The 27249-nt window shown below is 51.5% G+C and overlaps 3 protein-coding genes across 8 annotated transcripts in view; 1 reads left to right on the top strand and 2 right to left on the bottom strand.

Annotated features, from left to right (window-relative positions):
• Positions 1-1530: 1530 nt before the first annotated feature.
• aftpha (aftiphilin a) lies at positions 1531-9620 on the top strand. Of its 4 annotated transcripts, none has more exons than XM_081612103.1 (10): positions 1531-1866; positions 2918-4255; positions 4868-5022; positions 5104-5230; positions 6289-6345; positions 6416-6538; positions 6646-6706; positions 6994-7077; positions 8664-8787; positions 8870-9620. In XM_081612103.1, exons 2-10 carry the CDS (start codon positions 2954-2956, stop codon positions 9009-9011), a joined length of 2175 nt encoding a protein of 724 aa, XP_081468229.1. In that variant the 5' UTR covers positions 1531-1866; positions 2918-2953; the 3' UTR covers positions 9012-9620. The 4 variants fall into 4 exon arrangements, with proteins under 4 accessions (XP_081468229.1, XP_081468227.1, XP_081468240.1 ...); XM_081612101.1 differs by having other exon boundaries at positions 6643-6706; XM_081612114.1 differs by lacking the exon at positions 6994-7077.
• Positions 9621-11160: 1540 nt separating this feature from the next.
• Positions 11161-14466, bottom strand: LOC103471994 (ras-related protein Rab-1A). The gene is made up of 6 exons (XM_008421338.3): positions 14306-14466; positions 13168-13240; positions 12979-13074; positions 12809-12904; positions 11863-11994; positions 11161-11792 (listed from the first exon to the last, which is right to left on the bottom strand). The coding sequence occupies exons 1-6, from the start codon at positions 14317-14319 to the stop codon at positions 11595-11597; spliced, it is 609 nt and encodes a 202-aa protein (XP_008419560.1). The 5' UTR covers positions 14320-14466; the 3' UTR covers positions 11161-11594.
• A 628-nt stretch (positions 14467-15094) lies between these two features.
• spred2a (sprouty related EVH1 domain containing 2a) overlaps positions 15095-27249 on the bottom strand; it is a 12474-nt gene continuing 319 nt past the window's right edge. The window contains exons 2-7 of one of the 3 annotated variants that reach the window (XR_014089587.1): positions 26350-26524; positions 25824-25992; positions 23992-24056; positions 18636-18788; positions 17420-18336; positions 15095-15197 (exon numbers count right to left, since the gene is read on the bottom strand). Coding sequence is in view for 1 of the 3 variants with exons in the window: in XM_081612119.1 (XP_081468245.1) it covers positions 17644-18336; positions 18636-18788; positions 23992-24056; positions 25824-25992; positions 26350-26524 (1255 nt within the window). In the remaining 2 variants the exon portion in view is untranslated. Of the gene's footprint in view, positions 15198-15266; positions 18337-18635; positions 18789-23991; positions 24057-25823; positions 25993-26349; positions 26525-27249 lie in introns of those variants that run through there. The other 2 variants (XR_014089586.1, XM_081612119.1) reach the window with 2 other exon arrangements.

Raw genomic sequence — 27249 nt, 5'->3', positions numbered from 1 at the left:
ATTTAGAAAACTACAGAATTTGTTAAAAACTGAGCTGCGCTTAAGAAAAAGAAAGAAGTTAAAATACATTCTGAGACAAACTTCTTCCTAAAGATGAAGATAAATCATAGATTTCAAAAGAAAACAAAACGGAAGGCCGCGGATAATATAGGAAATAGCGCCCCCTTCAGTTCCGGAGTGCAGTGGTCCCTTCAGAACCGCTGAAGAAAGAGAACTTTCTACTCCGTCTGGGTTCCCTGGACCTCTGAGTTACTGTTCTCACACCAGAAACTTGATTTACTCTCACAATTAGTACACTGTAATTCACTTTTACGTTCAGGTTAACATTTTTAACAGTGTTTCCAAAAAGGATTTTGTTTTAGTAGTACAGAAATGTAGTCATATTTCTTATTTTTTTATTAAACCATCTCACTAATTGTTGGCTAATCATCTCTAAAGGTTGTTCTAAATGCAGCTTTTATCTCACAACCAAACATCAATCTCATATGTTTATGGATAAAATGATTCTGTCTTTCTCTTATCTGCTTACACGCAACTAGGAACATCTATTATGACGTCATTTATTGACAGTGCAATAAATGACGTCACGCTTCCATGTGCGTGTAAGCAGATAAAGACTAAAAAGAAAAAAAATAAAGACTGCTGCTGCTTACATAACCATATCAGATAAGACCGACGACAGTCATGAAACTGATTAACTTCCCTTCGCAGAGAAGAAGAAAAGCTAAACTTGCTCTCCAATCTTCGCCTCACCTGGTCTCAGCCCTGAGGTGCGCCGAGGTCACTGCATGTCTGTTTCTGTTCCGTTTGACTTGCTTGTAACATTTGATCATTTTCGGTCTTTTTTATGATTAACCAAATCTCATTATTTCTCAACGTAATGACACTGAGGGGTTCTGGTCGGGAACCTGGTAAACAGGTCCGTTTACCTGTGTGGCGCACAGCGGGGGGGGGGGGATGAACAACATGTTGCTCATAAATAAACAGGATCATTTTATGTTTAACCCCACACTGCCCCCTGGGGGGTCCCACAGGAAGTGTCCTAACAATGAACTGATTTTCACAGATTCTTCTGTTTCTTTGCAGCTTTTCTCTCCAAACTAATTTATGAAACTGTTGGGATCGATTGTGTGAAATAGTCCAAGTTCCCGCCTCAGATCAGATCAGGTGTTTTTACTTCGCTCAACGCCACGTTGCTCTAGTTTCTCTCATATTTCTGAGAACTGAAGGTGGGCAGCACGGAGAGCCATTTCAAAATCAAATATGGTTACTAATAACTAATTCATAAATATCCCACGTCCACACGAACATTTATTAAATGGGTGTCGAATAATAAAATAATGAAATGCATCCATAAAAGCATTCTGATATAAACAAATAAATATATAAGCTCCCCATTCAAAATATATTTTATTTTTATTTATTTCATGGGGAGATTAGGTTATTTGATCGAGTATTTATCGACAACAGCGTTTATGTATTTATAGAGTGAACACAGCTCTGTAGGGGAAACTGAAGGTTTGACTCCACCGGGGCTCCGTAGCCGCTCTAGACGGGATTTTTCTAACTTTCCAGTAAAGTCCAGTAAAGATTTGGAGCCTCCAGTGAACAGAGGGTGGTTCCGTCCAGAGGTAGACGCTGTACCTGGTGTCCAGGTCAGATCCGGTCCGCTGGAACTACCTGTTCCACCTGGAAACTTTGGAGCCGCAGGCAGCCCGGCAGCGCTGCATGCTGGGAGGACTCAGCAGCTGACTGACTCCACCTTCACCTCCAGCCGTCACACACCGCCCGGCTGGCCGCTCCGACCGCCGCTGGACCCCTCCGTCTTCACACCGAGCCATGGACCTGCGGGACCGGCGACTCACGGTGAGCTGCGCCGCCTGTCCGGGTCACACGGTGGAGCTAACGCTTTGACTAGATGCGGGAAACAGGATTGTTGTGCTTGGAGTTCGGCTCGGTTCTGTGTGGATCTGCTGCTTCACGGAACCAGACTGGAGCGAATTTACGGCTTTCATTTGTTTCTAACTCCCTGACCGTTTCGGTACCGGAGATTTGAAACGTTATTCGGTTAAATCTGCCCTCAGTCCACAGGGTAGCTAAGCTAAGCTAGCTGCAGTGAAGCAGGTGATCGGCCTGTTAGTTTGTGTTCTCATGCTGACTGGACCGGACTGGGTCTGGGTCCAAAGTGTCCAAACATCCGCCTCCATGAGCACCGAACCGCCGACCACCATCCAACCTCCTCCGACCGCCGACGGGCCCCTGTTAGCCCAGCTAGCTGCTGCTGCTAGCGGCTACATAAAGTGTCAGACACCGAGGGGTTCGGCGGAGCAGCCGGGAAAAGGTTCGGGAGGTTCGGAAACAGCTGCTGTCATGGAAACCCTCACCGAGCCAGTGAGCAGGTCTCGGGTCAGATTCTGACTTTAAGACCCCTGGTTCTGGTTCTGATACTGGTTTCCATGGCAGCACCGGGCTTTGACACGTCACTCAGTGACGTCTCCTGCAGGAGAACTGGTTTTTCTGGTTCTACTGGTTTGTAGTCTAACTCAGCTGCTGGGTCACCTGCCCACAGGTATGTTGGCCCCGCCCACTGCCACAGTTTCTTCCTTCAGGCAGAAGCGGAAGCTGTTCAGCTGAATTAGTGAAGAAGAATATGGACTGATTCTCCGCTGACGTGAGGAAGAGTTGTTGGTGGGCGTGTCCCTGTGGGTGGGCGTGTCCCTCTGGGTGGGCGTGTCCCTGTGGGTGGGCGTGTCCCTGTGGGTGGGCGTGTCCCTGTGGGTGGGGGGAAGCGATGCCATATTTGGAGGTGAGGTTGTTCAGTCAGGTTTCCTGGTCTGATACCAAATTTATGTTCAGGTTCTGCTGGGACTCGAACCATCGCTGTCTCCTGCTGACTTCCTGTCTGTCTCTGTCCCAGGTGTAGCCGCGGCGCGTCCCGTGGGACCGTAGCGTGATGGAGCCAGACGTGATCCGGATGTACTCTTCGTCGCCGCCACCGATGGAGGATGGCGCCGAGGAAGAGGACGATGAGTTTGGGGACTTTGGGACATTCTCCGGCGTCCCCACCAGCGTCAGCTTCTCCGAGTTGGACACGCCGATGTCCTTCGACCAGAACCAGGCGCTGACCGCCACCTCGCCACCCGACCTTCACAACGGCAGCGGGGGGCCGGGCTTTGGCCACGCCCCCTTTGGCGAGCCGTCCAAGGCCAACGGCCACCTGGAGGTCTGTCCCCCAGAGCGGACGGACGCCAGGAAGACGGCGTCCTCCTCGCAGGATGTCTCTGTTGATTGCAACGGTGAAGATGCAGAGGTCCTGACCAACGGGTTTGTGACCTTTGACCTTCAGGGAAGCCCCTCCTCACAAGACTCTGTCCCTTCTCATGCCAGAGGACCATCCACAGAGGACGAGGACGGTGTCCAAAAGGACGAGTTTGCAGACTTTGGTGCTTTTTCTGACTCTGAAGAGACGCAGAGGGACAGGGACGGTCCACCGGGGACATCCGTCCAACCCAGGGACCTGGACAGTCCAGTGGAGACATCCGTCTGTCCCCAGGATGGTGAGTGGGGAGCAGAGGACGCAGTGAGGGACGTCCACCGGGCCGAGGCCCCTGCCGGCTCCTGTAACACAGACCGGGGCCCTGACTGTCCCCTGGGGGACGCATGTCTCTCTGTTTGCACTACGGGGCATCTGTCCCCAAACGGAACGGAGGACGAGGACGAGTCCCGGGAGGCAGGGGACGAGCGTAGCTCGGAGACGTCCCTGGGCCGGCTGCTGTCCACGGACGGCCTCGAGGACCTGGGGGACATCAGCACCACGGGGTCGTCCCCGCCGCCGCCGGGGGACGACGCCACGCCCGCCGTGGACGACTTTGGAGACTTTGGGGACGCCGCGTCCTTCGGTGCTCAGGGCTTTGCTGACTTTGAGCAGAACCGACCGGACGGTCCAGAACCTCCAGAACCTGCCGGGTCCGAGTCGGAGGACGACTTTGGAGACTTCAACTCCCCTAAGGTCCTCGGCGGACAGCGGGACGGAGACAGGGGGACGTTTGCGGACTTTCCCAGCAGTGAGAGTTTTGGGAACTTCAGCTCAGCCAAAGATGGCGAGGACGATTCGGACTGGAGGGCCTTCAGTGAGCAGAACCAGAACCAGAACCAGGAGGACGGAGAGTCCTGGGCGGCGTTCAGCTCAGAGCCGAGCGGCGAGGAGGACCGCGACGAAGACAGAGAGGATGCTGGGAGGACGGAGCCGCCATCGGTAAGACACAGACGGGCCGGGTTCTGATTGGTCCAGATGAGTCGGGTTCTGGCTGGTTCTGATTGATCCGGCAGAGAAAACAATTATCTGGTTAGCAGAAACAATCCTGCTGATTTAGTTTCCTCCCTTTGTGCAGATTTAGCTCCGATGCAGATTGGAGACACCAGGGTTGTGAGGAATGATGCGGTTCAGTCTCAGCGAGTTGATTAGAGTCAAACGGGTCAAACTAAATGTGGTCATCATTTATTCTAATGCTGCACATCTCCGTTCCTTTTTTCTGCTGATAAAAACCACATCAGGTGTAAACTTATGAAAAATAATTCAGTTTTTATGTATCTTTGGATGAAAAGTGGAAATTCATGTTTACCGTTTTGCTTCCCGACAGTCGAATCTCGTTCTTCAGTCTGTTGTTGCTGAAAAGCTTCAAACCCGAATCAGAAATTACCTGGAAATGAGTTTTAATTGATCATATTTAGGATAATTATTCATCCTGAGTCTTTTATCAGATATTAACCAGGTGTAGTTCACACCCCGACCACTAGATGGCGACTCCTACAGCAGCCTGAGAGGAAGAGGAACTCCTCAGGTCGCTCTGTTCTGCTCTGCCTGCAGGGGGCGCTGTCCGGCCGTCTGGAGACGCTGTTCCTCAGCAGCTTCCCTGTTGGCTCCAGCAGCCAGCAGCAGGTGGGGGAGGGGCAGCGGGTGGAGACCCTGAAGGTCCTGCTGGAGCCGCGAGGCGAGGAAGAGGAGGAAGAGGAGAGCAGCAGGTGAGCTGATGATGATGACTGATCTTCATCATTACCTGCTTCCTGTTTCACTTCCTCCTGCTGCTCTCTGATTGGCTGCAGGCGCGGCGGCGGCGTCTGGACGCAGCTTCAGGACGTCCATGAGGCTCTGGGCCTGCGGTACCAGTGGGGGGGTTCCCATGGCAACAAGGTGCTGCTCTGCTGCCTCGGCATCGACACCAGGAACATCGTAAGTTCTGATGGTTCTGATGGTTCTGATGGTCCCAGCCGAGCCCAGAGTCATTTTACTTTGCACCGTCTCAGACACCTAATGCTGCCGGGTCGGGTTCTGCTGCTGCCGGGTCGGGTTCTGCTGCCGGGTCGGGTTCTGTAGCCGGGTCGGGTTCTGCTGCTGCCGGGTCGGGTTCTGCTGCCGGGTTCTGCAGCCGGGTTCTGCTGCCGGGTCGGGTTCTGTAGCCGGGTCGGGTTCTGCTGCTGCCGGGTCGGGTTCTGCAGCCGGGTCGGGTTCTGCAGCCGGGTCGGGTTCTGCTGCCGGGTCGGGTTCTGCAGCCGGGTCGGGTTCTGCTGCTGCCGGGTCGGGTTCTGCTGCTGCCGGGTCGGGTTCTGCTGCCGGGTCGGGTTCTGCTGCCGGGTCGGGTTCTGCTGCTGCCGGGTCGGGTTCTGTAGCCGGGTCGGGTTCTGTAGCCGGGTCGGGTTCTGCTGCCGGGTCGGGTTCTGCTGCTGCCGGGTCGGGTTCTGCTGCCGGGTCAGGTTCTGCTGCTGCCGGGTCGGGTTCTGCTGCCGGGTTCTGCTGCCGGGTCGGGTTCTGCTGCTGCCGGGTCGGGTTCTGCTGCTGCCGGGTCGGGTTCTGCAGCCGGGTTCTGCTGCTGCCGGGTCGGGTTCTGCAGCCGGGTTCTGCTGCTGCCGGGTCGGGTTCTGCAGCCGGGTTCTGCTGCTGCCGGGTCGGGTTCTGCAGCCGGGTCAGGTTCTGCTGCTGCCGGGTCGGGTTCTGCTGCCGGGTTCTGCTGCCGGGTCGGGTTCTGCTGCTGCCGGGTCGGGTTCTGCTGCTGCCGGGTCGGGTTCTGCAGCCGGGTTCTGCTGCTGCCGGGTCGGGTTCTGCAGCCGGGTTCTGCTGCCGGGTCGGGTTCTGCAGCCGGGTTCTGCTGCCGGGTCGGGTTCTGCAGCCGGGTTCTGCGGCCGGGTCGGGTTCTGCTGCCGGGTCGGGTTCTGCAGCCGGGTAGGGTTCTGCGGCCCGGTTCTGCGGCCCGGTTCTGTCCGGTGCTGATCGTGTGGCTCTTTTCCCTCCAGCTGTTCACGGGTCAGAAGAAGCAGCCGGTCATCGTGCCGATGTACGCGGCCGGCCTGGTGAGTTCCTCTGCCTGCAGAACGTCCAGGACCTCCTGCCGGTTCTGGTTCTGACCCGGTCTGGTTTCAGGGGATGCTGGAGCCGACCAAGGAGCCGGTGAAGCCCGTCTCTGCTGCCGAGATGATCGCCTCCATCGCCCAGACGCCGCCCGCCGTTGCAGAGAAGAACTCCGTCCAGCCCGACTCGGTGCAGGTGGGTCAGCGCCGCGTCCCGGCCCGGTCCGGCCCGGTCCGGTCCGGCCCGGTCCGGTCGCCATACTCATGTCCTGATGCCAGTCTGATTGTTTGCCCCTCCAGCAGGAGCCTCTCCCCCCGGTCCAGTTCGACTGGAGCAGCAGTGGCCTCACCAACCCTCTGGACGGTAGGTGATCCAACCGGGCCGTGCAGAACTTCAGTCCACAACCCAGCAGAACCTCAGCAGAACCAGCGACCAAACGCTGAGTCCAGCTGGTTCTGGAGAACTACCGGTCAGCTCGGTAGCAGCAGCATCATGCTGTGGGATCTCCCACCTGGTTTGGTGTTCTGGTTCTGCTGTGGCTGAACTTTGACCCCTGCCTGAGGTCAGCCTGCAGTCCCACATGAAGTGACTCTGCTGCATGACTCTCTCTCTCTCTCTCTCTGACCTCTGACCTCTGACCCGCCGTCCAGCCAGCGGAGGCTCGGCTCTGTTGAACCTGGATTTCTTTGGTCCGGTGGAGGATTCAGGCTCCAGCAGCTCAGCCTCCATCCCAGGTCAGAACCAGAACCGACCCGATCTGACCGCCAGGACCAGAACCGACCGCCAGAACCAGAACCAGACCCGACCCGATCTGACCGCCAGGACCAGAACCGACCGCCAGAACCAGAACCACCCGACCCGACCCGACTGCCAGAACCGCCTGACCCGACCCAACCGCCAGAACCAGATCCACCCGACCCGACCCGACTGCCAGAACCGCCTGACCCGACCGCCAGAACCACCGGACCCGACCCGACTGCCAGAACCACCCGACCCGACCCAACCGCCAGAACCAGATCCACCCGACCCGACCCGACTGCCAGAACCACCCGACCCGACCCAACCGCCAGAACCAGAACCACCCGACCCGACCCAACCGCCAGAACCAGAACCACCCGACCCGACCGCCTGAACCAGAACCGCCTGACCCGACCACCAGAACCACCCGACCCGACCCAACCGCCAGAACCAGATCCACCCGACCCGACCCGACTGCCAGAACCACCCGACCCGACCCAACCGCCAGAACCAGAACCACCCGACCCGACCCGACTGCCAGAACCACCCGACCCGACCGCCTGAACCAGAACCGCCTGACCCGACCGCCAGAACCACCGGACCCGACCCGACTGCCAGAACCACCCGACCCGACCGCCAGAACCAGAACCAACGGACCCGACCACCAGAACCACCCAACCCGACCCAACCGCCAGAACCACAACCACCCGACCCGACCGCCAGAACCAGAACCACCCGACCGACCGCCAGAACCATTTTGCATGTCTGCCGTAGAAACGGGTCCGGTGTTCCTCCTGGACCGGGTCGCTCCGGTTCTTCCTCCTTTCAGCTTCTAGAACCTAACATGGCGTCTCTCGCTGGACGGGCGGCAGGTCCGCTTTCCTGGACCGGACCAGGTTCTGCAGTTTTCATTGTTGCATCAATAATTACAGTAATAATTGATTATTGATTAACTATTATTTTGATAAACTGTTGTCATGGTAACTATTATCTTCAGTTTCTTTCAACTAAACATTTTTGGAAACTTTGAGACGCTAGAAGAAAAATCCAAGATGGCTGCCATGGTTATCATGGAAAATACAACTTTCTGTAAAATCTGCATTGGATGAATCACAGAAATCACATATTTCTTGGTCGTCTTCTTCTTCTAACCCTAAGCTGCACTAGTGCAGAGAAACATTTCCCCTGAGTCAGCCTGGCTGTCGCCCCCTGCTGGCCGTCTCCAGGCGTTGGTGGCGGCTGTCGCCCCCTGCTGGGCGGCTGTCGCCCCCTGCTGGGCGGCTGTCGCCCCCTGCTGGGCGGCTCCAGGCGTTGGCGTCGGCTGTCGCCCCCTGCTGGTCGTCTCCAGGCGTTGGTGGCAGCTGTCGCCCCCTGCTGGTCGTCTCCAGGCGTTGGCGGCTCGTCCTCACCTCCTTGATCAAATGGCCGATTTGCTACTGATGGTTGAAAACTGTTCAGAGGAATGGAGTCTAAAAGTCGTAGCTGTTGAGTCAGAACCCTGGAGCTGGTCCGGTTGGATCCAGTGGCTTTCCAGTAAAGGTCCTGCTGACCTCTGACCTGTCCGGCCCGTTCTGTCCCTCAGGTGTGGACCCGGAGCTGTTCGAGCTCACCACCGCCAAGCTGGACCCGAGTGGCGCCGGCAGCCGCGTGGCCGACGCCTTCGCCCGCCTCATGTCCACCATGGAGAAGACCAGCACGTCCACCAGGTGAGTGGGCGGCCCGGTCCCGGTCCCGGCCCGGTTCCAGTCCGAGTCGCCCTGAGGTCCGTTTGTGTCTGCGCCCCGACAGGAAGCCCAGGAGGGAGGAGAACCTGAGCGACGAGGCGTCCAAGGTGATCGCGGCGCTGCCGGACCTGTCCTTCATGCAGGCCAAGGTTCTGATGTTCCCCGCCACGCTGACGCCGCTCTGCTCGCAGGCCACGCCCGACTGAAGCCCCGCCCACCTCGCATCACTTCCTCATCTGCGTGTTTGTTTGTTTCATCTTTCAGTTCGTCTTGGTGGGGGTGTACATAATCAGGGATTTAATGTTTTATTTGAATGATTCTGCTTTTATTCTGGCGGGACGATGAAGGAAACACTGGCTGAAGCTCTAGAGCTGAACATAGAGATCTATAAAGTATTTATATCGACATATAGAGTCTTTATTTATGGACTGAAACCACACTGCCTGCAGAATCCAGCTGAATGTTCGTCCTCGTTCGTTTCCGAGGCCTTAGTTCGTCCCGCCACTTCCTGTCCTCCCCGTCCGTCTCGGGACGCGTGGCTGGAACCGGAAGGTTCTGGAGCAGCGAAGGGACCAACCCGTCTGTCGTCTTGTTTTCGCTCTAACTGCTGTGGCCCTGGAGGGTTTTGCACATTGTGAAGATGAGTTGGATGTAACTGTAGTTCACTGTGGCTTCAGACTGTAAACCAGGAAGTTCCTATGGAAAACCGCCGAGTCACTGAAGAGCCTGCGAGGCGTCGCCTGCATGCCGGGTCTTCCCGACTGGAAATGTGTCAATTTTAGTGTACACAAGATATTAAAATAATTTAAGAGGAAGCTCTGTGTCTCTGGTTCTGTGTCTCTGGTTCTGTGTCTCTGGTTCTGTGTCTCTGGTTCTGTGTCTCTGGTTCTGTGGGTTCTGTGTCTCTGGTTCTGTGTCTCTGGTTCTGTGTCTCTGGTTCTGTGTCTCTGGTTCTGTGTCTCTGGTTCTGTGTCTCTGGTTCTGTGGGTTCTGTGTCTCTGGTTCTGTGTCTCTGGTTCTGTGTCTCTGGTTCTGTGTCTCTGGTTCTGTGTCTCTGGTTCTGTGTCTCCGGTTCTGTGGGTCCAGATTGGGATGGGATGCTGGTTTCAGAACCAACTCCGGTCTGAATCAGCGCTGGGAGGCAAAATGGTTCTTATCTTTATCTGTCATTGTATTTTAATCTAAAAACTAAAATCTGCACATTTTCAAATCCAAATTGCTGAATTACTGAAAAGACGTTTGAGTTTCATAACATTTTTAATTCATCAGATTGTGATTATTCCCGGAGCCTCTCCAGACATCTGGACTTTAGCTGCTACGTCTTTAGCATTCAGATGCTAATTTAGGCTAGCATCGTTTGTTTTAGCGCGACTTGAATGTTTTCCAGCATCAGATCTGTTTGAAGCAGAAATGATCAGAAGCCGCTGCGTCGCTACTGTTAGCGGCGTGAGCTGGTGCGGCAGATTTACGGTTGTACCAGAAACACGATGCAAAGGTTCCGGGCGCTTCAGACTTTTATATGAAATTAATTGTATTAAAATATTAATGTAATTCATGTGTTAGAGTCACATCCCTGACAAACAGCAGACTGCTGATCTGTTCAGGAAACAGGAAGTGGTCACCAGAAGAGACAGGAAGTGGACAGAGCGACCAGCATGGCAGTGATGGAGCCTCCATGTTTAAACCTGTGAAGTCACGTGACTCCATGTCTTCTGATTGGTCGCTCTGATGCTCAGCAATTTAGTATCAACACCTTATGAGCTAAACTGGAACAAACTTCCAGAAACCTGCAAAGATGCAGAAACCCTGAGTTCCTTTAAATCGAACAGCCTGGTTCTGCTGGAGCAGAAGCATCAGAACCAGGCCGACCCAACGACCTGCTCTGGTTCTGCTCTGGTTCTGTTCTGGTTCTGTTCTGGTTCTGCTCTGGTTCTGTTCTGGTTCTGCTCTGGTTCTGCTCTGGTTCTGTTCTGGTTCTGCTCTGGTTCTGTTCTGGTTCTGCTCTGGATCTGTTCTGGAAATGATGATCATGTAAAACCTAGAAACCGAACCACCAGGATCCTCTGAGACTCGGTCTACAGTCAGAGGCTTCCTCCGGTGCTGTAACGCAGACTGTTACAGGAGATCTCATTGGGATCAATAGAGTACTTTAATAACAATCAATGATCAATATATTTGATTATTCTTGATTAAATGCTCATCTGCTCAGAGTCGAGGCCCTGTGAGGGTCTGTGACCTCTGACCTCTGACGCAACATGACCTCATCTACAAACGCTGAGGCGCCCCCTGGAGGCCATGCAGGGGAACTGCTGGAGGATTCACCTCCCTGCAGAAGAAGAGACCAGACAGGCGAAATGTTATCAAACATCTCCTTCATTGTTTAATAGACTCTGAGCCGCAGAGCTGCGGCGTCCGCAGCCAATCAGCTGCTCAGGTTTCTTCTTCTACAGCTTCTGCAAACATTTATGTATAAATATATACAGTTTGTGGGAGCGCCGCTCCGACCGGGCCGGCAGCGCGCGCGCCACCTGATGGGAATGTTGTCTGGGCGGCGCGGGTTCTTCTTCTGCCCTGAAGGCACGTGGCTGAGGGGGCGGAGCCTGCTGAGGGGGCGGAGCCTGCTGAGGGGGAGAGGTGTGGAGGCGCGCGCGCTGCCGGTCTGAGCGCGCTCCGTCCGGACCCAGGAGACTTAAAAACGGTTCCGAGTGACGAGGAGACGGCGGGAGATGGTGGGGGCGGGGCTTATCGTCCTACTGCTGGCCGGGGGGGTGGGGGGGAAGCGGCGGCTCTCAGCAGCAGCCGCCAGACGAAGTGTTGACCGGCTTGCTCTGTATCTTCACGTTGGACCTGTCGGCGGCGCCGGCCGTGGCCCCGGGGCCCATCCGCTTCTTGATCTCAGCCGCCATGGTCATGAAGGCCTGCTCCACGTTGGTGGCGCTCTTAGCGCTCGTCTCCAGGAACGGGATGCCCAGGTGGTCCGCAAACTCCTGCAGGGGTCAGAAGTCAGAATGCTACACGGCCTCCTTCAGAGCAGAGGTCAGGGGTCAGGGGTCATACCTTGGCTGTAGTGTAGTCCACCACCTTCTTGGTGGTCAGGTCGCTCTTGTTGCCGACCAGCAGCTTGTTGACGTTCTCGCTGGCGTAGCGGTCGATCTCCTGCAGCCACTGCTTCACGTTGTTGAACGATTCCTGCAGACCAGAACGCAGCGTTACTGAGGGGGCGGGGCCACAGGCAGCGTGGGGCCGCCATATGAAAAGGGGCGGGGCCACAGGCAGCGTGGGGCCGCCATATGAAAAGGGGCGGGGCTAGAAGCAACGTGGGGCCGCCATATGAAAAGGGGCGGGGCCAGAGGCAGCGTGGGGCCTCCAAATGAAAAGGGGCGGGGCCAGAGGCAGCTTGGGGACGCCATATGAAAAGGGGCGGGGCTACAGGCAGCGTGGGGCCGCCATATGAAAAGGGGCGGGGCCAGAGGCAGCGTGGGGCTGCCACATGAAAAGGGGCGGAGTCAGAGGCAGCGTGGGGACACCATAGAAAAAGGGGCGGGGCCAGAGGCAGCGTGGGGCCGCCATATGAAAAGGGGTGGGGCCAGAGGCAGCGTGGGGACGGGGCAACATAAACAACACCAGGGTTGCATAATCAAAATAAATGCTCAGATTTTTCAGCAATTATACCAAAATTTAATCGTTTCTTCATACAAATCAGAAATCTTGGAACAGAACAGGTAGGAGAGGAAGAGACATCAGCCAACATTTGCAGCATTCCTGTAGTAGTTGGCTCCTAACCTGAACATTAACCACAACTCAACTAAGAATCTAACCAGCAGAAAATAAAGGCGGGTCAGAAAAAGGTCAGTGACCTCCCGCTGTTGGAAGTGGTCCTCTATCTACAAGTACACACCCATAACAGCAACAGGAAAATAAAACCAGATATCGACATTTCCTAATGACTGAAGCTAACGTCAGCTAAGCTAACGCTGCTGATTAAAGGTCAGAGGTCACTGACCTGATCTGTCACGTCATACACCACTATGATGCCGTGAGCTCCTCTGTAGTAACTGGAGGTGATGGTTCTGAACCTTTCCTGGCCCGCCGTGTCCCACTGCAGAGAAGCAGGTCAAAGGTCAGCCCAGAGCACATTACGGTGGCATCCTGCTACCATCGGCGGCTCCTTACGATCTGCAGCTTGATGGTCTTCCCGTCCAATTCGATGGTCCGGATCTTAAAGTCCACCCCGATGGTGCTGATGTAGCTCTCTGTGTACGTGTCGTCCTGCAGCCAATCACAGACAGGTCAGACAGCGCTGCAGCCAATCACAGACAGGTCAGACAGCGCTGCAGCCAATCGCAGACAGGTCAGACTTACTGCAAACCGCAACAGGAGACAGGACTTCCCGACACCGGAGTCACCAATCAGCAGCAGCTTGAATAAGTAGTCACTGCGAGGGGACACACACACACACACACAGGTCATGTGGTCATGTCAGATCCGTCGGCTAACATGATTCAGGCCCAACCAGTCAACACCAACTGGACCTGAGATTTTCTGATCGGTTTAATCCCATTAATGAATAAAGAATCCTCTGGAGCACAACTGGTTTCAGTTACAGAAATCTGAAATGCATGTTTGTAGTGAAAAAATAACCTGATTTTTTTGTTTTTCTTGCATGTTGGCATGCGATGAGACTGTTAGCATGCAATGAGACCGTTAGCATGTTGGCATGCGATGAGATTGTCACACAGCAATAGTATTCACTACAAGACTGGCTGCTACTGGAGATCCAAAGAGTTATAGCATTTAAATTCCCTTTGAGACCAATAAAGAACTTTGTTTTCTGAGTTAAAAACCCGCAAAACATTTTGTAATCATTTAATTATTTAAGTTAAAAATAATAATTAGTGACTGAATGTGAACATAACACCTAAATTATCTTAGGCCCAGCAGATTTTCATTGTATAGGACAAAAATAAAAACTAAAATCAGAGATATTAAACATTTTCTAGTTTCCATGGAAACGGGTCATCAACGACATTGGTTAGAGAATAACTAACCCATCCCCGAGGCAAGTAATAAACCCTCAGAAAGTAACTAACCCGTCAGAAAACAACTAATCCGTCAGGAAGTAACTAACCCATCACAAAGTAGTAACTAGTCAGAAAGTAAGTGACCCGTCACACAGTCCCTACCCCTTGGTCACACAGTAACTAATTAAGAGTAAACACAGTTAGCCGTTAGCCGCTAACAGCTAGGTGTGACAGGACCGGTCACTCCCGTCAATTCTCGGCCTTGTTCCGGCTCAGTCTGGTTGTCAGGAGCCGGTTCTGACTTCGACTATACGGCTGTGGGTATGTGTCCGGTCGGGCGGTCATGTTAATGACTCAACACCGAGAAGAAAAGCAGCTAAGGCGACGCTGCGCCCGGCTAGCTAGGCGTTAGCCTCCCCGGTGAAGTGACAGCTCAGACCGGACCTGGACGTGTCAGTCCGGACCAGAACCAGACTTACTATTCCGGATTCATGGTTGCCTGCTTGTTGTGAAGTGTGTCGTCTGTGGAAGCAGCTGAAGGTGGTTCGGAGAGATTCTGGACTGGTTGTGTCGTTACTTTGAAGCGAGTAGTTGTCAGAACAGTGTAACCGAATCAAATATGGCCGTCTGAGTACCACCAACCCGGAAATACTGGCCTAAAGGAATCATGGGTACTGTAGTTTTCAAATTAAATCAAATTCAAAACTACTTTATTGATCCCAAAGGGAAATTAAAAGCTATTGTAACGCATTAATTCAAAGTCTTCAAAGACTTATTGTAGACAGATGGCTGTTGGCAGGAAAGACCTCTTGTAGCGGTCTGCATTACAGCAAATCTCTTGTGATTTCGGGTTCATCTGAATCCAACAGACTGCCGTCTGCTCCTGGTTTTATTGTTAGAAAATAAATTTACACAATTTACACAATTTAAACTATAAACAAAATTACAGATTTTACTAGTGGTTTTCAATTCAATTCAAAAATACTTTATTAATCCCAAAGGGAAATTAAATATTATAATATTGAATATTCAAAATAACTCTTCTCCTTCACTCTGTTTATCTTTATATTTCAGTAAAAGTTGGAGTCACTAGGACACATATGGAGGTTGAAAAGTCTCAAAATGCTGACTGGAGTCTTACTAACCTGGGAAGAAGTTGTTTTGATTGGCAGATTGAAGCAGCCAATCAGCCGTCTGATTGGCTGCTTCAATCTGCCAATCAGATGGCAGCCAATCAGACGGCAGCCAATCAGCCGTCTGATTGGCTGCTTCAATCAGGACCCAGAAGGTCCTGGGTTCGATTCCCGGTCCAGGTCTCTCTGCATGCGGCTCCTGTGCATGTGTGGGAACCGGACCTCCTTCACCTGGAACCTGGGGAACATTTTTAACTCGGACTTGTTGCATAACGAGTCGCTGTCAGTAAAATCAAAACAAACTCAGTAAATTTGAGCTTTTATTTTATTTTTCAGATTTTAGTCTTTTTCTTTGTATCTTTGACATCCATCATTTTAGAAACAATAAAAAAATAGAACTGAAAAATGTACATTGCTGACCTGATACATATACATATACAGTATATATTCATATATTCCGTTTTTACACTGGTATAAATGTAATTATGTATAAAAAGACAAACTGATGGACCTTTGCTTTTTTCATCATAGTTATTAGACTGATGAAGACATGATGAAGAGGCTTCAGGCACTTTCCCTGGAGAGAGCGGCCCACACATGGACAGGAAGTGGCTTCTCAGACGCCGGACACACTTCCTGTTGGACGCTTCATTTTTAATTGGGGACTCGTCTCTGATGGCGGACATGACGGTCCAGACTGCTGCTTCTCTCTGGAGGGAAACCAACACCCACGGTTTTCACAGATGTTTTCCTTCCACCAACTTTACAGTCTGTACCAGGAAACATCTGGAAAAGCAGATGGAACTGACCTCAGCACCATGTGGCCTATGCTAGCATGATGCTAACTGCTAGCATTGCTAATGACTTTACAGGAACTGGATCACTTTGCACATGAACATCAAGGACAACCAGGAAGCTAGGCGCTAGCAGGCGCTGCTAAGCTAGGCCACACGGACCGGACCGGACCGGACCGGACCGGACCGGAACTCATCGTCTGTTAAACTTTAAAACCACGGATGAATTTCCCAAACGCCATTTGTAACGACGTCCAGCTACACTTAGAAACACATTCAGCCCAGAAACGTCAATAAATGTCGATCTTCAGGAACATCTGGATCGTTTCCCCGCCGGGTTCTGACCCGATGGCGAGTTGACCGCGTCCTGCTGCGGAGCTGCTGCCCTTACCGCCCAGTTTCTGTTGCATCAAAAATATCTATATTAATATAAGGTGTGGCCTTGCTGTGAAGTGCTGGCAGGGAGCTGCCGTTACACCAATAAAAAAATAGATTTCAAACTTGAGCTCTGGTTTCTGTTGGCTCTCTGACCCGGGTTCTGTTCCTGTTATCTGCTGGGTCCAGACCGCAGAGCAGAACCTCCAAAATCATCCATTCTCAGGAACCTGGGCCCTTTGGACGGCCTGCTCCAGAACCGGGCGGCTGAGCTGAGGACTCACCGGCTGGTTTTCAGCACAGCGCCTCTGCTGACACCCGTCACCTACCGCCATGGTGTGTGTGTGTGTGTGTGTGTTGGTGATAAACCAGGATTCTCCATTACAATAAGCAGTTAAATGCATCATTCTACTGTAAAAAAATCCAGTGTGGATTCAAGCTAAAAATTCAGGTCTTCGGTTTTTCATTTTTCCCATCAGCCACTTGGATTTCAGGCTGACGACCATTTTTCAAGATGGCCGTCATGATTTTTGAGCGTTTTAAACCAGTTATTGCCATTAAATGTTAACCATTTTCGTGACTTGGATGAATTTCATGTCACCAACTGTTTTTAAATTTGGTCATCCTGCTCATACAAGTTAGCAGCTAAATGGTTAGCTTCTGCTAATTGTTTGTGTTTAGCGGGTTAGCATGATCTCTGCTAATGTTTGTAAGTCTGTAGTGTATGTGAGCTAAGGGTTAAATGTAACGGTTTCTCCTTCACAACCATGGTGGCCATCTTGGACTTTTCAGTGACTAATGTTTACTTTATTTTTCCAAAATGCCAAGTTAAGTTCTAGAAAGATAAAAAAGTAAATTTCAATCAGGTCCCATATTTATGCCACACAGAGGGATAAACGTCCAGTTTCAGTTTTCATGTTCAGATTTTGAAAAACCGGAACCACCAGACCAACAAAACGATCCATTCGGTCATGAGGAAGACTGCTGCCATGACAACAAGGCGGGGCTAACACAGCCCTCTGTACAAGGAAAGATTGAGTGGAAGGAGAAAATGTGTAGAAAAGATGAACAAGCAACAACAGTGAGAGAATAGTGAAGAGCTCATCTGAAGGTTTGGGGAGTTTTGGAAGTGAAGTTTTCTAATTTTTTGTATAATTAGCTGTAAGCCAGAAATATCCCTCTGTGCAGAATAAATGTCTGAGTTTCTGTGATATTCTGGCTGAACAAAAGAATGAAGCAGCTCCTTCCAGATGAACAGCACCACCACAAACTCAGCTCCACCTTCACTGACCTGCAGGAATCCTGGACGTTCTCCAGGTGACGTGAAACCTGGCGGCTCCAAATGTCCAAACCTTCATGGAGACATTTTGGTCCTCAGAGTGACAGAAAAAGCACAACAGTTGACACGAAGTTTCACTTCCTTCTACAGATGAACCACATCAACAACAGAAAGAACAGCGGTGACGGTCTCTGCTGAGTGGGCGGGGCCTGCTGAGTGGGCGGGGCCTCCGCGGCTCAGCCCACGGCCCGGTGCTTGCCGCCGCAGCAGCGGCAGGCCACGCCGCAGCGATGACACGCCCGCAGGGGGGCGTAGCAGCACATGCAGGGCGCCAGCAGCGACAGGCCGACCAGCGCCGTCCAGCGCAGGCAGAAGCGCTCGTCGCTGGTGTCGCAGGAGCAGGGGTCCGAGTAGTCGCCCTCTGGGTCGGACATGCAGTGGTACAGCAGGCTGTCGGCGCACCACATGAAGCTGACCCGGCGGATGCAGGTCTGGATGGGGTCCGGCGCCTCCTGGCACTGGCCGCGCCCGTTGTCCTCGTGGTTGAACATGTCCTGGCAGTAGACGCAGCGGAGCCGCTCCCCGTCCTCCAGGTGACACTTCCCTTTGGACGCCGGAGGCCGCGGCTGCAGCGTCACCACCGCCCTGCGGCCGCCACCCGCCTCCAGGCGGCCCGGCTTGCTGTCGAAGCCCCGCTGCACGCCGCAGCTCAGCGGGTACGGGTACGTGTAGTCGCGTTTGGGCGCGTCGCTCTTGGTGAAATGCACGCAGGTGTCCGGGTTGCGCGGCTGTGGGAGCTTGTCTCGAGTGGCGTTGGCGTGACGGTAGTCCTCGTAGCCGGTCAGCCAGCTGCGCTCCCGGGGGCTGAAGCGAACGACCTCCTGATCCTCCAGAGGGAAGCTGGGGTGACGAGGAAAGATGTGGACCGCCTGCCAGAAACGAACCTCAATGTTTCTACAACTTAGGGCTGCAAGGAAACCTTGCGGTGGCGATAATATTGTTACTGCGATAACGATATCAGGAGCGAAATATGCCCGTTTTTTAAATGTTATTTGTCTCATTTGAGTTTTTACTGCCATAATTTTCTGTCCTAGTGGCTAAACGATGAACTTAAGAATATGTAAAAGAAATCAGTCAGCAGGTTTTGCTCTCCACACCGATATTATATTTGCAATATATTGTGCAGCCCTGACGCAGAAGCAACAGGACAAAGGCGCTGCGGACTCACCGGGTCCAGGAAGTAGTGGTCCGAGGGCCGGTGGTGCTCATAGAAATGTCCCAGGATGCAGTGGTGCCGGCGCGGCTCGCAGAAGTGAGCCGGCGCCCCCTGCATGGCGGGCTCTCTCCTCTGAGACGAGTTGGACGAGCTGTCGGTGGCCGTCTGCGGGACAAACGGAGGAGATGGAAGAACTGAAGACACATCCAGGTACATCAGGTTGTGATGCCCAGAGCGTCCAGTAGAGGGCAGTCCTATGGGCTCCCAGGCTAACAGGGTTTAGCTTGGTGAACAGTGGTGGCCTCTTGTACAGAAATAGCTTGTGGGAGCTAGCTCACTTAGCTTGTTATTGCTAACGTAAAGCTAAGCTACACAGCTAGCTACCAGATACTGAAAACCTCTACAAATAAACATCTGCAGCTTGCTGGACTTTTGTCATTTTGTTTTAAATACATTTTACTTCATTGTAGTGCATTTCTATTGTTGTAGAAATGCTAAAGCTGCTAATGCTAATGATGCTAATGTTAAGGGTCTGTATCCTTTGACTAGGCCAGAACTAGTTCCACAATGAGAGAGAAGGTGCTTCTGTAATTTTATTGGTTCAGTAAAAATAGCTACAGTTCAGAACTGAGTCTTAAAGCTACTACAAAATAGTAGAAGTACAAGTACAGCCCCGGCTCCAGAGTTTAACGGGGGCAAAATGAACCTACGTAGCTGAACATAGACAACACCAGCAGCCTACAGGCTACTTGTTAACAAGCTTAACACGTCGTAACCCGTTTTTCAGAGCCGCCTTCAAACGCAGCATGAACGCTAAAACGCTGCACCGAAGGAGACCTGCTGCTGAGCAGAGCTGCTCAGGTGTTTGAGTCATGGCAGCAAAACGCAAAGAACTTCTCACAGTTTTTTTGCCCCAAACTAACCGACTGAGTTGAGTGAAGCTGCTGGATGCAGGTAATGTTAGCTAAAAGATGACTAGCTAATATCAATACAGCACCTAACAACGGATTTAACAGTTTTAACTGCTGAAAAAAGTGACAGAGGGCACAGATATGGGAAGTGCGGAAGCTCCTACTTTAACAAATCGTTATAGGAATAACAGAGTTGGCCACTCTGAGGTAAAAACAACAAACGGCTTCCAGTCCAGGGAGCACAGCTGACTGTGGGCGGGCCATGCCCCCCAATGCCTCCAAATGCCCCCCAATGTCTCCTGATGCCTCTAAATGCCCCCCAATGCCCCCCGATACCTCTAAATGCCCCCCAATGCCTCCAAATGCCCCCCAATGTCTCCTGATGCCTCTAAATGCCCCCCAATGCCCCCAGATTCCTCCAAATACCCCCCGATGCCTGCTCCTCCCCCCAATGCCCCCCGATGCCTCTCAATGCCCCCGATGCCTCTAAATGCCCCCCAATGCCTCCCGATGCCCCCCGATGCCTCTCAATGCCCCCCAATGCCCCCCGATGCCTCTCAATGCCCCCCGATGCCTCTAAATGCCCCCCAATGCCTCCCGATGCCCCCCGATGCCTGCCCATGCCCCCAATGCCGCCGTGCCTGCTCTTCAGTAGGGTCTTAAGGAGTGGGTAGAAGTATAAACGTATTAAAACCCAACCTTCTCCAAAAACATCTCAAAATGATCTCATCCTGTTTATGAATATTGTTCATTCAATATGTATTAAATAACTTCATTTCAGATTCTTGCTTAATGTAATACATTCAATAATTTGCTAATGTTAGCGCTAACAGTATTAGCAGTAATGACAATATTAACATTAACAATGCTGTGTAACAAAATAATATATCAAGAGTTTCTTGTATCTGTTGTAAAATATTTCCTGATACAAAAGTTTGAATCGTTTAAATAATTTGATTTAGAAATGAATTACTTATTAGAAGCATGTGAAAGGTTCGACCGTGTCCCTGTGGGGACACGGTCGAACGCCTTCTCCAAGTCCACAAAACACATGTAGACTGGTTGGGCGAACTCCCAGAACCCTCCAGGACCTGCTGAGGGTGTAGAACTGGTCCAGTGTTCCACGACCAGAACCAGAACCACACTGCTCTTCCTGAATCCGAGGTTCGACTATCCGATGGACCCTCCTCTCCAGGACCCCTGAATAGACCTTACCAGGGAGGCTTAAGAGTGTGACCCCCCTGTAATTGGAGCACACCCTCCGGTCCCCCTTTTTAAACAGGGGGACCACCACCCCAGTCTGCCAGTCCAGGGGAACTGCCCCCGATGTCCATGCGATATTGCAGAGTCGCGTGAGCCAACGCAACCCTGCAACATCCAGAGCCTTAAGGAACTCCGGGCGGATCTCATCCACCCCCGGGGCCCTGAAACCCTAGGGGCTCTGCCACCCCCGGGGCCCTGCCACCCCCGGGGCCCTGCCACCGAGGAGCTTTTTGACCACCTCGGCGACCTCGTCCCCAGAGATTGGAGAGCCCAGCCCAGAGTCCCCATGCTCAGCTTCCTCAACAGAAGGCATGTTGGTGGGATTGAGGAGGTCTTCGAAGTATTCCGCCCACCGGCCCACAACATCCTGAGTTGAGGTCAGCAGCACACCATCCCCACTATAAACAGTGTTGGTGCTGCACTGCTGCCCCCTCCTGAGACGCCGGATGGTGGACCAGAATCTGTGATATAGTTCTGGATTGGTTTGAATCTTATTTGGCTGAGCGTACTTTTTGTGTCTGTCTAGATGCCCATAGTATGGTGGCCGACAGGTGCAAACACGCAGCAACAGAGAAAAGATGCAAACAAATAGAGACGCAAACAAAAAAGAGGTCGTCTCTCCTACTTTGATCAACCAAAACAGCAGAAGATGCCTCAGCACTGAGGGATATTGTTGTTCTGATCGATGGACTATTGATGTGAGGCTCCACAGACGTTTTGCAAGTAAGATGGACATATTATTGTGTATATATTGTGATTGGAATATTACTTTACTGTATTTATGTCCACCAGCGAAACAGCAGTTAATGCTAGCTGGTATAGTGCTATAGTGCTTGGTGTTCAGCCCCCGCTCTGAAAGCTAACTGAGATTATCTTAAAAAGTTTATTCTCTAATGATAGGGATTTTTTGGTATTATCATTTTGTTGTTACTTTAGTTCATATTCAGTCTAATGTTAGTCAGTTTAAAGTGTTCTCTTCTTTAGTGTGTGTATTAACTGACCTGGGGGTCACAACTGCCTGTTCATCTTCATGTGAAACAGTTTGACCGAGATTTGAACCGGGCTCAGGCCGTAGATCAGATATCGCATCTGGAACTGGGTTGCTAGTTTTAGGTAAATTGTTTTACGACCTCTGCTGTGTTTGGGTACGATGTTTTATGACCTTTGCTCTTTTTCCTCTGCTGTCTATCTTGCCTATCCTCCTTCTTTGAAGTTTGAAAATAAAAGACAACGCTCTGTGAACGGCTCAGAGGAGCAGTTGATAGAGTTTTCTCTTTTGCAAAAGCTTTAAGATTCATATACGTTGTCTGTGGTTCTTTTATGTAGGTTCTAGGAAAATACCTATCATCTAACATTGACTTAGATTATCTGGCACAAGAGCCTATATTAGAAATGAAACAATGTAACATATTATAAAACTTATATTATGTGTTATAACATTCACCAGCAAAGTTTACACAGGTGGTAAAGACTATTATTTATATGTAATTCTTTCACTAGTAAGATACATCCCAAATCTTCCGTTTTTGTTTTGAAGGTTTCCTAAAGACACGATGTGAGGAAGAAGAGGGAGAATCTATAAAGAGAGACGATTCACTGCAGGATGAATCTCACATCGGAGTTTGGACTCAATCTGCTGCTGAATCTCTGAAGATGGAACTCATCGGCTGGAAAACATGAAATATATGTGTGTGCTAAATATGTATAGCCTAATATTACTTTTTTCCCCCTAAGTTGCAGTGCTTATTGCTTGAAAACTCTGTTTCCAGTGACTTCTCTCACTTCTAGATGACAGAGGGACACATCTAGAACACAACCAGAAAATATGAACCACATCTGATGTATAATTTCAAAATAAAAGCCTTTTAAAATAAGACGTTTTTACTTTTTCATTCAAAAATAAGTAGAAAATGTAGCAAAGAGCTGCCTCACTCGCACCTAGGTGTCTCTAATTATATACATCTAAAAAATCTCACTAAATACAGATTATTATTATTTCGGGTTTAACTCAATCATTTATATATACGTACATACACATTTTTCTCTTACATCTCTCTATATGTATAATATATATATGTGTGTGTGTGTAACAACGGATATATAATGGATCTAAAACATCTATAACAGATCTATAACAGATTTAAAACGGATCTATAACAGATCAATAACGGATCTATAACAGATTTAAAACAGATCTAAAACGGATCTATAACAGATTTAAAACGGATCTATAACAGATCTAAAACGGATCTATAACAGATCTATAACGGATCTATAACAGATCTAAAACGGATCTATAACAGATCTATAACGGATCTATAACAGATCTAAAACGGATCTATAACAGATCTATAACGGATCTATAACAGATCTAAAACGGATCTATAACGGATCTATAACGGATCTATAACAGATCTAAAACGGATCTATAACAGATTTAAAACAGATCTAAAACGGATCTATAACAGATTTAAAACGGATCTATAACAGATCTAAAACGGATCTATAACGGATCTATAACAGATCTATAACGGATCTATAACAGATCTAAAACGGATCTATAACAGATCTATAACGGATCTATAACAGATCTATAACGGATCTATAACAGATCTAAAACGGATCTATAACAGATCTATAACGGATCTAAAACGGATCTATAACGGATCTAAAACAGATCTAAAACGGATCTATAACAGATCTAACAGATCAATAATGGATCTATAGCAGATCTATAACTGATCTATAGCAGATCTATAACTGATCTATAGCAGATCTATAACTGATCTATAGCAGATCTATAACTGATCTAGCAGATCTATAACTGATCTATAGCAGATCTATAACTGATCTATAGCAGATCTATAACTGATCTATAGCAGATCTATAACTGATCTATAGCAGATCTATAACTGATCTAATGGATCTAAAACGGATCTATAACAGATGTATAACGGATCTATAACGGATCTAAAACGGATCAATAACAGATCAATAACGGATCTATAACAGATCTAAAACAGATCTATAACAGATCTAACGGATCTATGTAGAAATCCTGCTGGACATTAAGCAGCAGACCTGAAATGGTCTTTCTGAGTTGATGTTTCTCTAAAAGCTGCTGGATCTGCTGGATCTGCTGGATCTTCGCGCCTCCAGTCGGATCGTCAAACCTTAAATATTCAGCTCCTCACCGTGAAGACGTCGTCGTCCCCGAGCTCGGCTTCGTTCTGCAGCGTTGATGAGGACGTGGTGGAACCTGCGGAGCAGAGAGCGGATCAGGGATCAGGGCTTTCCTCCCTCTGGACGCTACCGGAACCGCCGAGGGCCCGGTTCTGGACGGGGTTTGTTCTGACACGGATCCTTCTCCAGGTCCGTCTTCAGTCGTCCTCAGAGATTAACCTCCATCTGTCCCTCCATTGTCTGCTTCTTATCAGAGATCAGGTTGCCATGGTAACAGGAGGGAAAACGGGACACATCCTCCTTCCTGGAGGTTCTGGTTCTGGCAGGACTAGAGGCCCAAACCACCGACTTCCAGGGGCCCCATGCTGGTGGCAGGAACACAGGTCCTGTCTCACCGAGGGACACTCTGAAAGGACACCGTCCACGTCTCTTCATTCTTTAATAAAGGGTGCCACTGATCAGCGTTGGGTCCCTCTGATCAGCGTTGGGTCCCACTGATCAGCATTGGGTCCCACTGATCAGCATTGGGTCCCACTGATCAGCGTTGGGTCCCACTGATCAGCGTTGGGTCCCACTGATCAGCGTTGGGTCCCACTGATCAGCGTTGGGTCCCACTGATCAGCGTTGGGTCCCACTGATCAGCGTTGGGTCCCACTGATCAGCGTCGGGTCCCACAGTGTCGGGTCCCACTGATCAGCGTTGGGTCCCACTGATCAGCGTTGGGTCCCACTGATCAGCGTTGGGTCCCACTGATCAGCGTTGGGTCCCACTGATCAGCGTTGGGTCCCACTGATCAGCGTTGGGTCCCTCTGATCAGCGTTGGGTCCCTCTGATCAGCGTCGGGTCCCACTGATCAGCGTTGGGTCCCACTGATCAGCGTTGGGTCCCTCTGATCAGCGTTGGGTCCCTCTGATCAGCGTTGGGTCCCTCTGATCAGCGTCGGGTCCCACTGATCAGCGTTGGGTCCCACTGATCAGCGTTGGGTCCCACTGATCAGCGTTGGGTCCAGCGTTGGGTCCCACTGATCAGCGTTGGGTCCCTCTGATCAGCGTTGGGTCCCACTGATTGGGTCAGCTTCAGTAAAAGCTCCAGCTCTTGGTTCTGTCCAGCGTTTCAGTGAAGCGTCTCCAGACGGTCCACAACGTGGCGCAGCGAGGATCCAGGCCGGTCTGGACCAGAACCCGGCGCTGATACCGCCTGGTTCTGATGCTCCTGGTGGATCTCTGGGTTCTTCTCTGGAACATCCTGTACAAGGCAAGTCAGTCCAGACTGCAGCCCAACGATGGTGGAACGAGACCAGAGACCCAGAGCAGGACGTCCCCTCTGATGTCCCCCTCTGATGTCCCCTCTGATGTCCCCCTCAATGTCCCCCTCTGATGTCCCCTCTGATGTCCCCCTCTGATGTCCCCTCTGATGTCCCCCTCAATGTCCCCTCTGATGTCCCCCTCAATGTCCCCCTCTGATGTCCCCTCTGATGTCCCCCTCTGATGTCCTCAGGATGTCCCCTCTGATGTCCTCAGGATGTCCCCTCTGATGTCCCCCTCTCATGTCCTCAGGATGTCCCCCTCTGATGTCCCCTCTCATGTCCCCCTCTGATGTCCCCCTCTGATGTCCCCTGTTGGACGCCCGTCCCCTCGGCAGCGGTGTCCCCCTCTAACGTCCTCAGGACGTCCCCTCTCATGTCCCCCTCTCATGTCCCCCTCTGATGTCCCCCTCTCGTGTCCCCTGTCGGACGGCCGTCCCCTCGGCAGCGGTGTCCCCCTCTAATGTCCTCAGGATGTCCCCTCTCGTGTCCCCTCTCGTGTCCCCCTCTCGTGTCCCCTCGGCAGCGGTGTCCCCGTACCTTCTGCCAGGTCCTCCAGCGCTCGCCTCACGCCGCGGTCGAAGGCGCGGGCGTCGGACGAACACTGGAAGGTCAAGCCGCACTTCCTGCTGTCCAGCTGCCAGTGGTGGAAAGTGGGCGTGGCCTTGGTGTAGACCAGGTCTTTCCTTAGGAGACACTGCAGGATCACCTGGGAGTCCAGAAACACAGTTGGACCAGAAGGCAGAACCAGAACCAACAGAATTAACCCAAAGTTTGTCTGAATAACTGATGCTGTCAGTTTTTGCAGTTTGACGTTTATTTTAACGAATAAACGAATCAATAAGTCGCTAAAACATGAAGCTGCAGTTTTTCTGCTCTGACTGAAACTGGGTCAGTCGGTTCCGACCGTCGGGGGTTTTGGATCTTCTGCTCCACGCTGACAGAACATTTTCAATTTGTTGCAGATTTATGGGACAAAGTTCTGATCTCAACACTGCTGATTGTTTTTAAGCCCTGTGTTCTGGACCGGTACCAGCCCAGCAGAACCGGTACCGACCGAGCCCACCTGCCGGTCGTTGAGGCGCTCCCCGTGGATCAGGAAGCTGTTCCGGCCCTGCAGCCCGTCGGGCCGCAGCCGGCAGACCCCGACCCGGCTCAGGCAGCCGTCCAGCGCCAGCCAGCCGCCGCTGGACTCGTCCCGGGTCATCACCACCGCCGTGACCCGCACGATGTAGCTGTCGCTGCAACACAGGTCAAAGGTCATCAGAACACAGGGTGGAAACGGCCTCTACCAAAACAGAACCAAACAGAACCAGAAGACCAGGACGGGTTCGCCTTTTCCTGCTGACCCAACAGCATGTTCCTGATGCTGAGAGAGGAGGAGCGAACCAGAACCAGAACCAGAACCAGAACCAGAACCGAATCATCAGCCCAACTCCATCTGAACCTCCACCCAACCGGATCTCTCACACAGGCTGGTTCTACAGAACCAAGCATTGGACCTGGAAACGTCCTGGGTTTTAATTCTGTCAGGTTCTGGAAAAAGAACCGGGCCCACCTTGGTCCATATCTAATGAACAAACCTGTCCTGTCAGAACCTCTACGCTGAGAACAGAACCATGTCTCAGAACCCGCTCTGATCAGAACCTCTCCAGGCTTTCTGCTGCTGGTTCTGTGGACCGACCGGCCCGACGCCAGAACCTCCAGGGTTCTGAAACCTCCTGGAGCACCTGAGGTCCACAAGGAACCAGAACCGGCTGTCTGGACCAGAACCAGCAGCTGATCTCTGACGATGACTCACAACATGCAGCATTTCAGGAACCTGAGGTTCAGAACCGAACCGGGTCATCCCCCCGAACCCCCTGCCTCGGTGATGAAGAGGAGGCCCTGCTCATCCTCCTCTTCTTCAGACCGAGTCCACGTGACGAGACGCCTCCTGTCGCTGATACAGCACCAGAACCACGAA

This window comes from Poecilia reticulata, chromosome 1 (genome assembly GCF_904066995.2).
Source record: "Poecilia reticulata chromosome 1, P_reticulata-male-v2, whole genome shotgun sequence".
In the NCBI taxonomy this organism is placed as follows: Eukaryota; Metazoa; Chordata; class Actinopteri; order Cyprinodontiformes; family Poeciliidae; genus Poecilia; species Poecilia reticulata.
The sequence above is the reverse complement of the archived record's forward strand: the minus strand, read 5'-3'. Positions and strand labels throughout refer to the sequence as shown.

Coding starts and splice junctions, on each gene's coding strand:
- aftpha (XM_081612101.1), top strand. CDS start 2,954: ATGGAGCCAGACGTGATCCGGATGTACTCTTCGTCGCCGCCACCGATG. Junction 6,539..6,642: donor TCCAGCCCGACTCGGTGCAG/GTGGGTCAGCGC, acceptor TTGCCCCTCCAG/CAGGAGCCTCTCCCCCCGGT. Junction 8,788..8,869: donor AAGACCAGCACGTCCACCAG/GTGAGTGGGCGG, acceptor GCGCCCCGACAG/GAAGCCCAGGAGGGAGGAGA.
- LOC103471994 (XM_008421338.3), bottom strand. Junction 13,075..13,167: donor GTCTCCTGTTGCGGTTTGCA/GTAAGTCTGACC, acceptor GATTGGCTGCAG/GACGACACGTACACAGAGAG. Junction 11,995..12,808: donor TGTATGACGTGACAGATCAG/GTCAGTGACCTC, acceptor TCTGGTCTGCAG/GAATCGTTCAACAACGTGAA.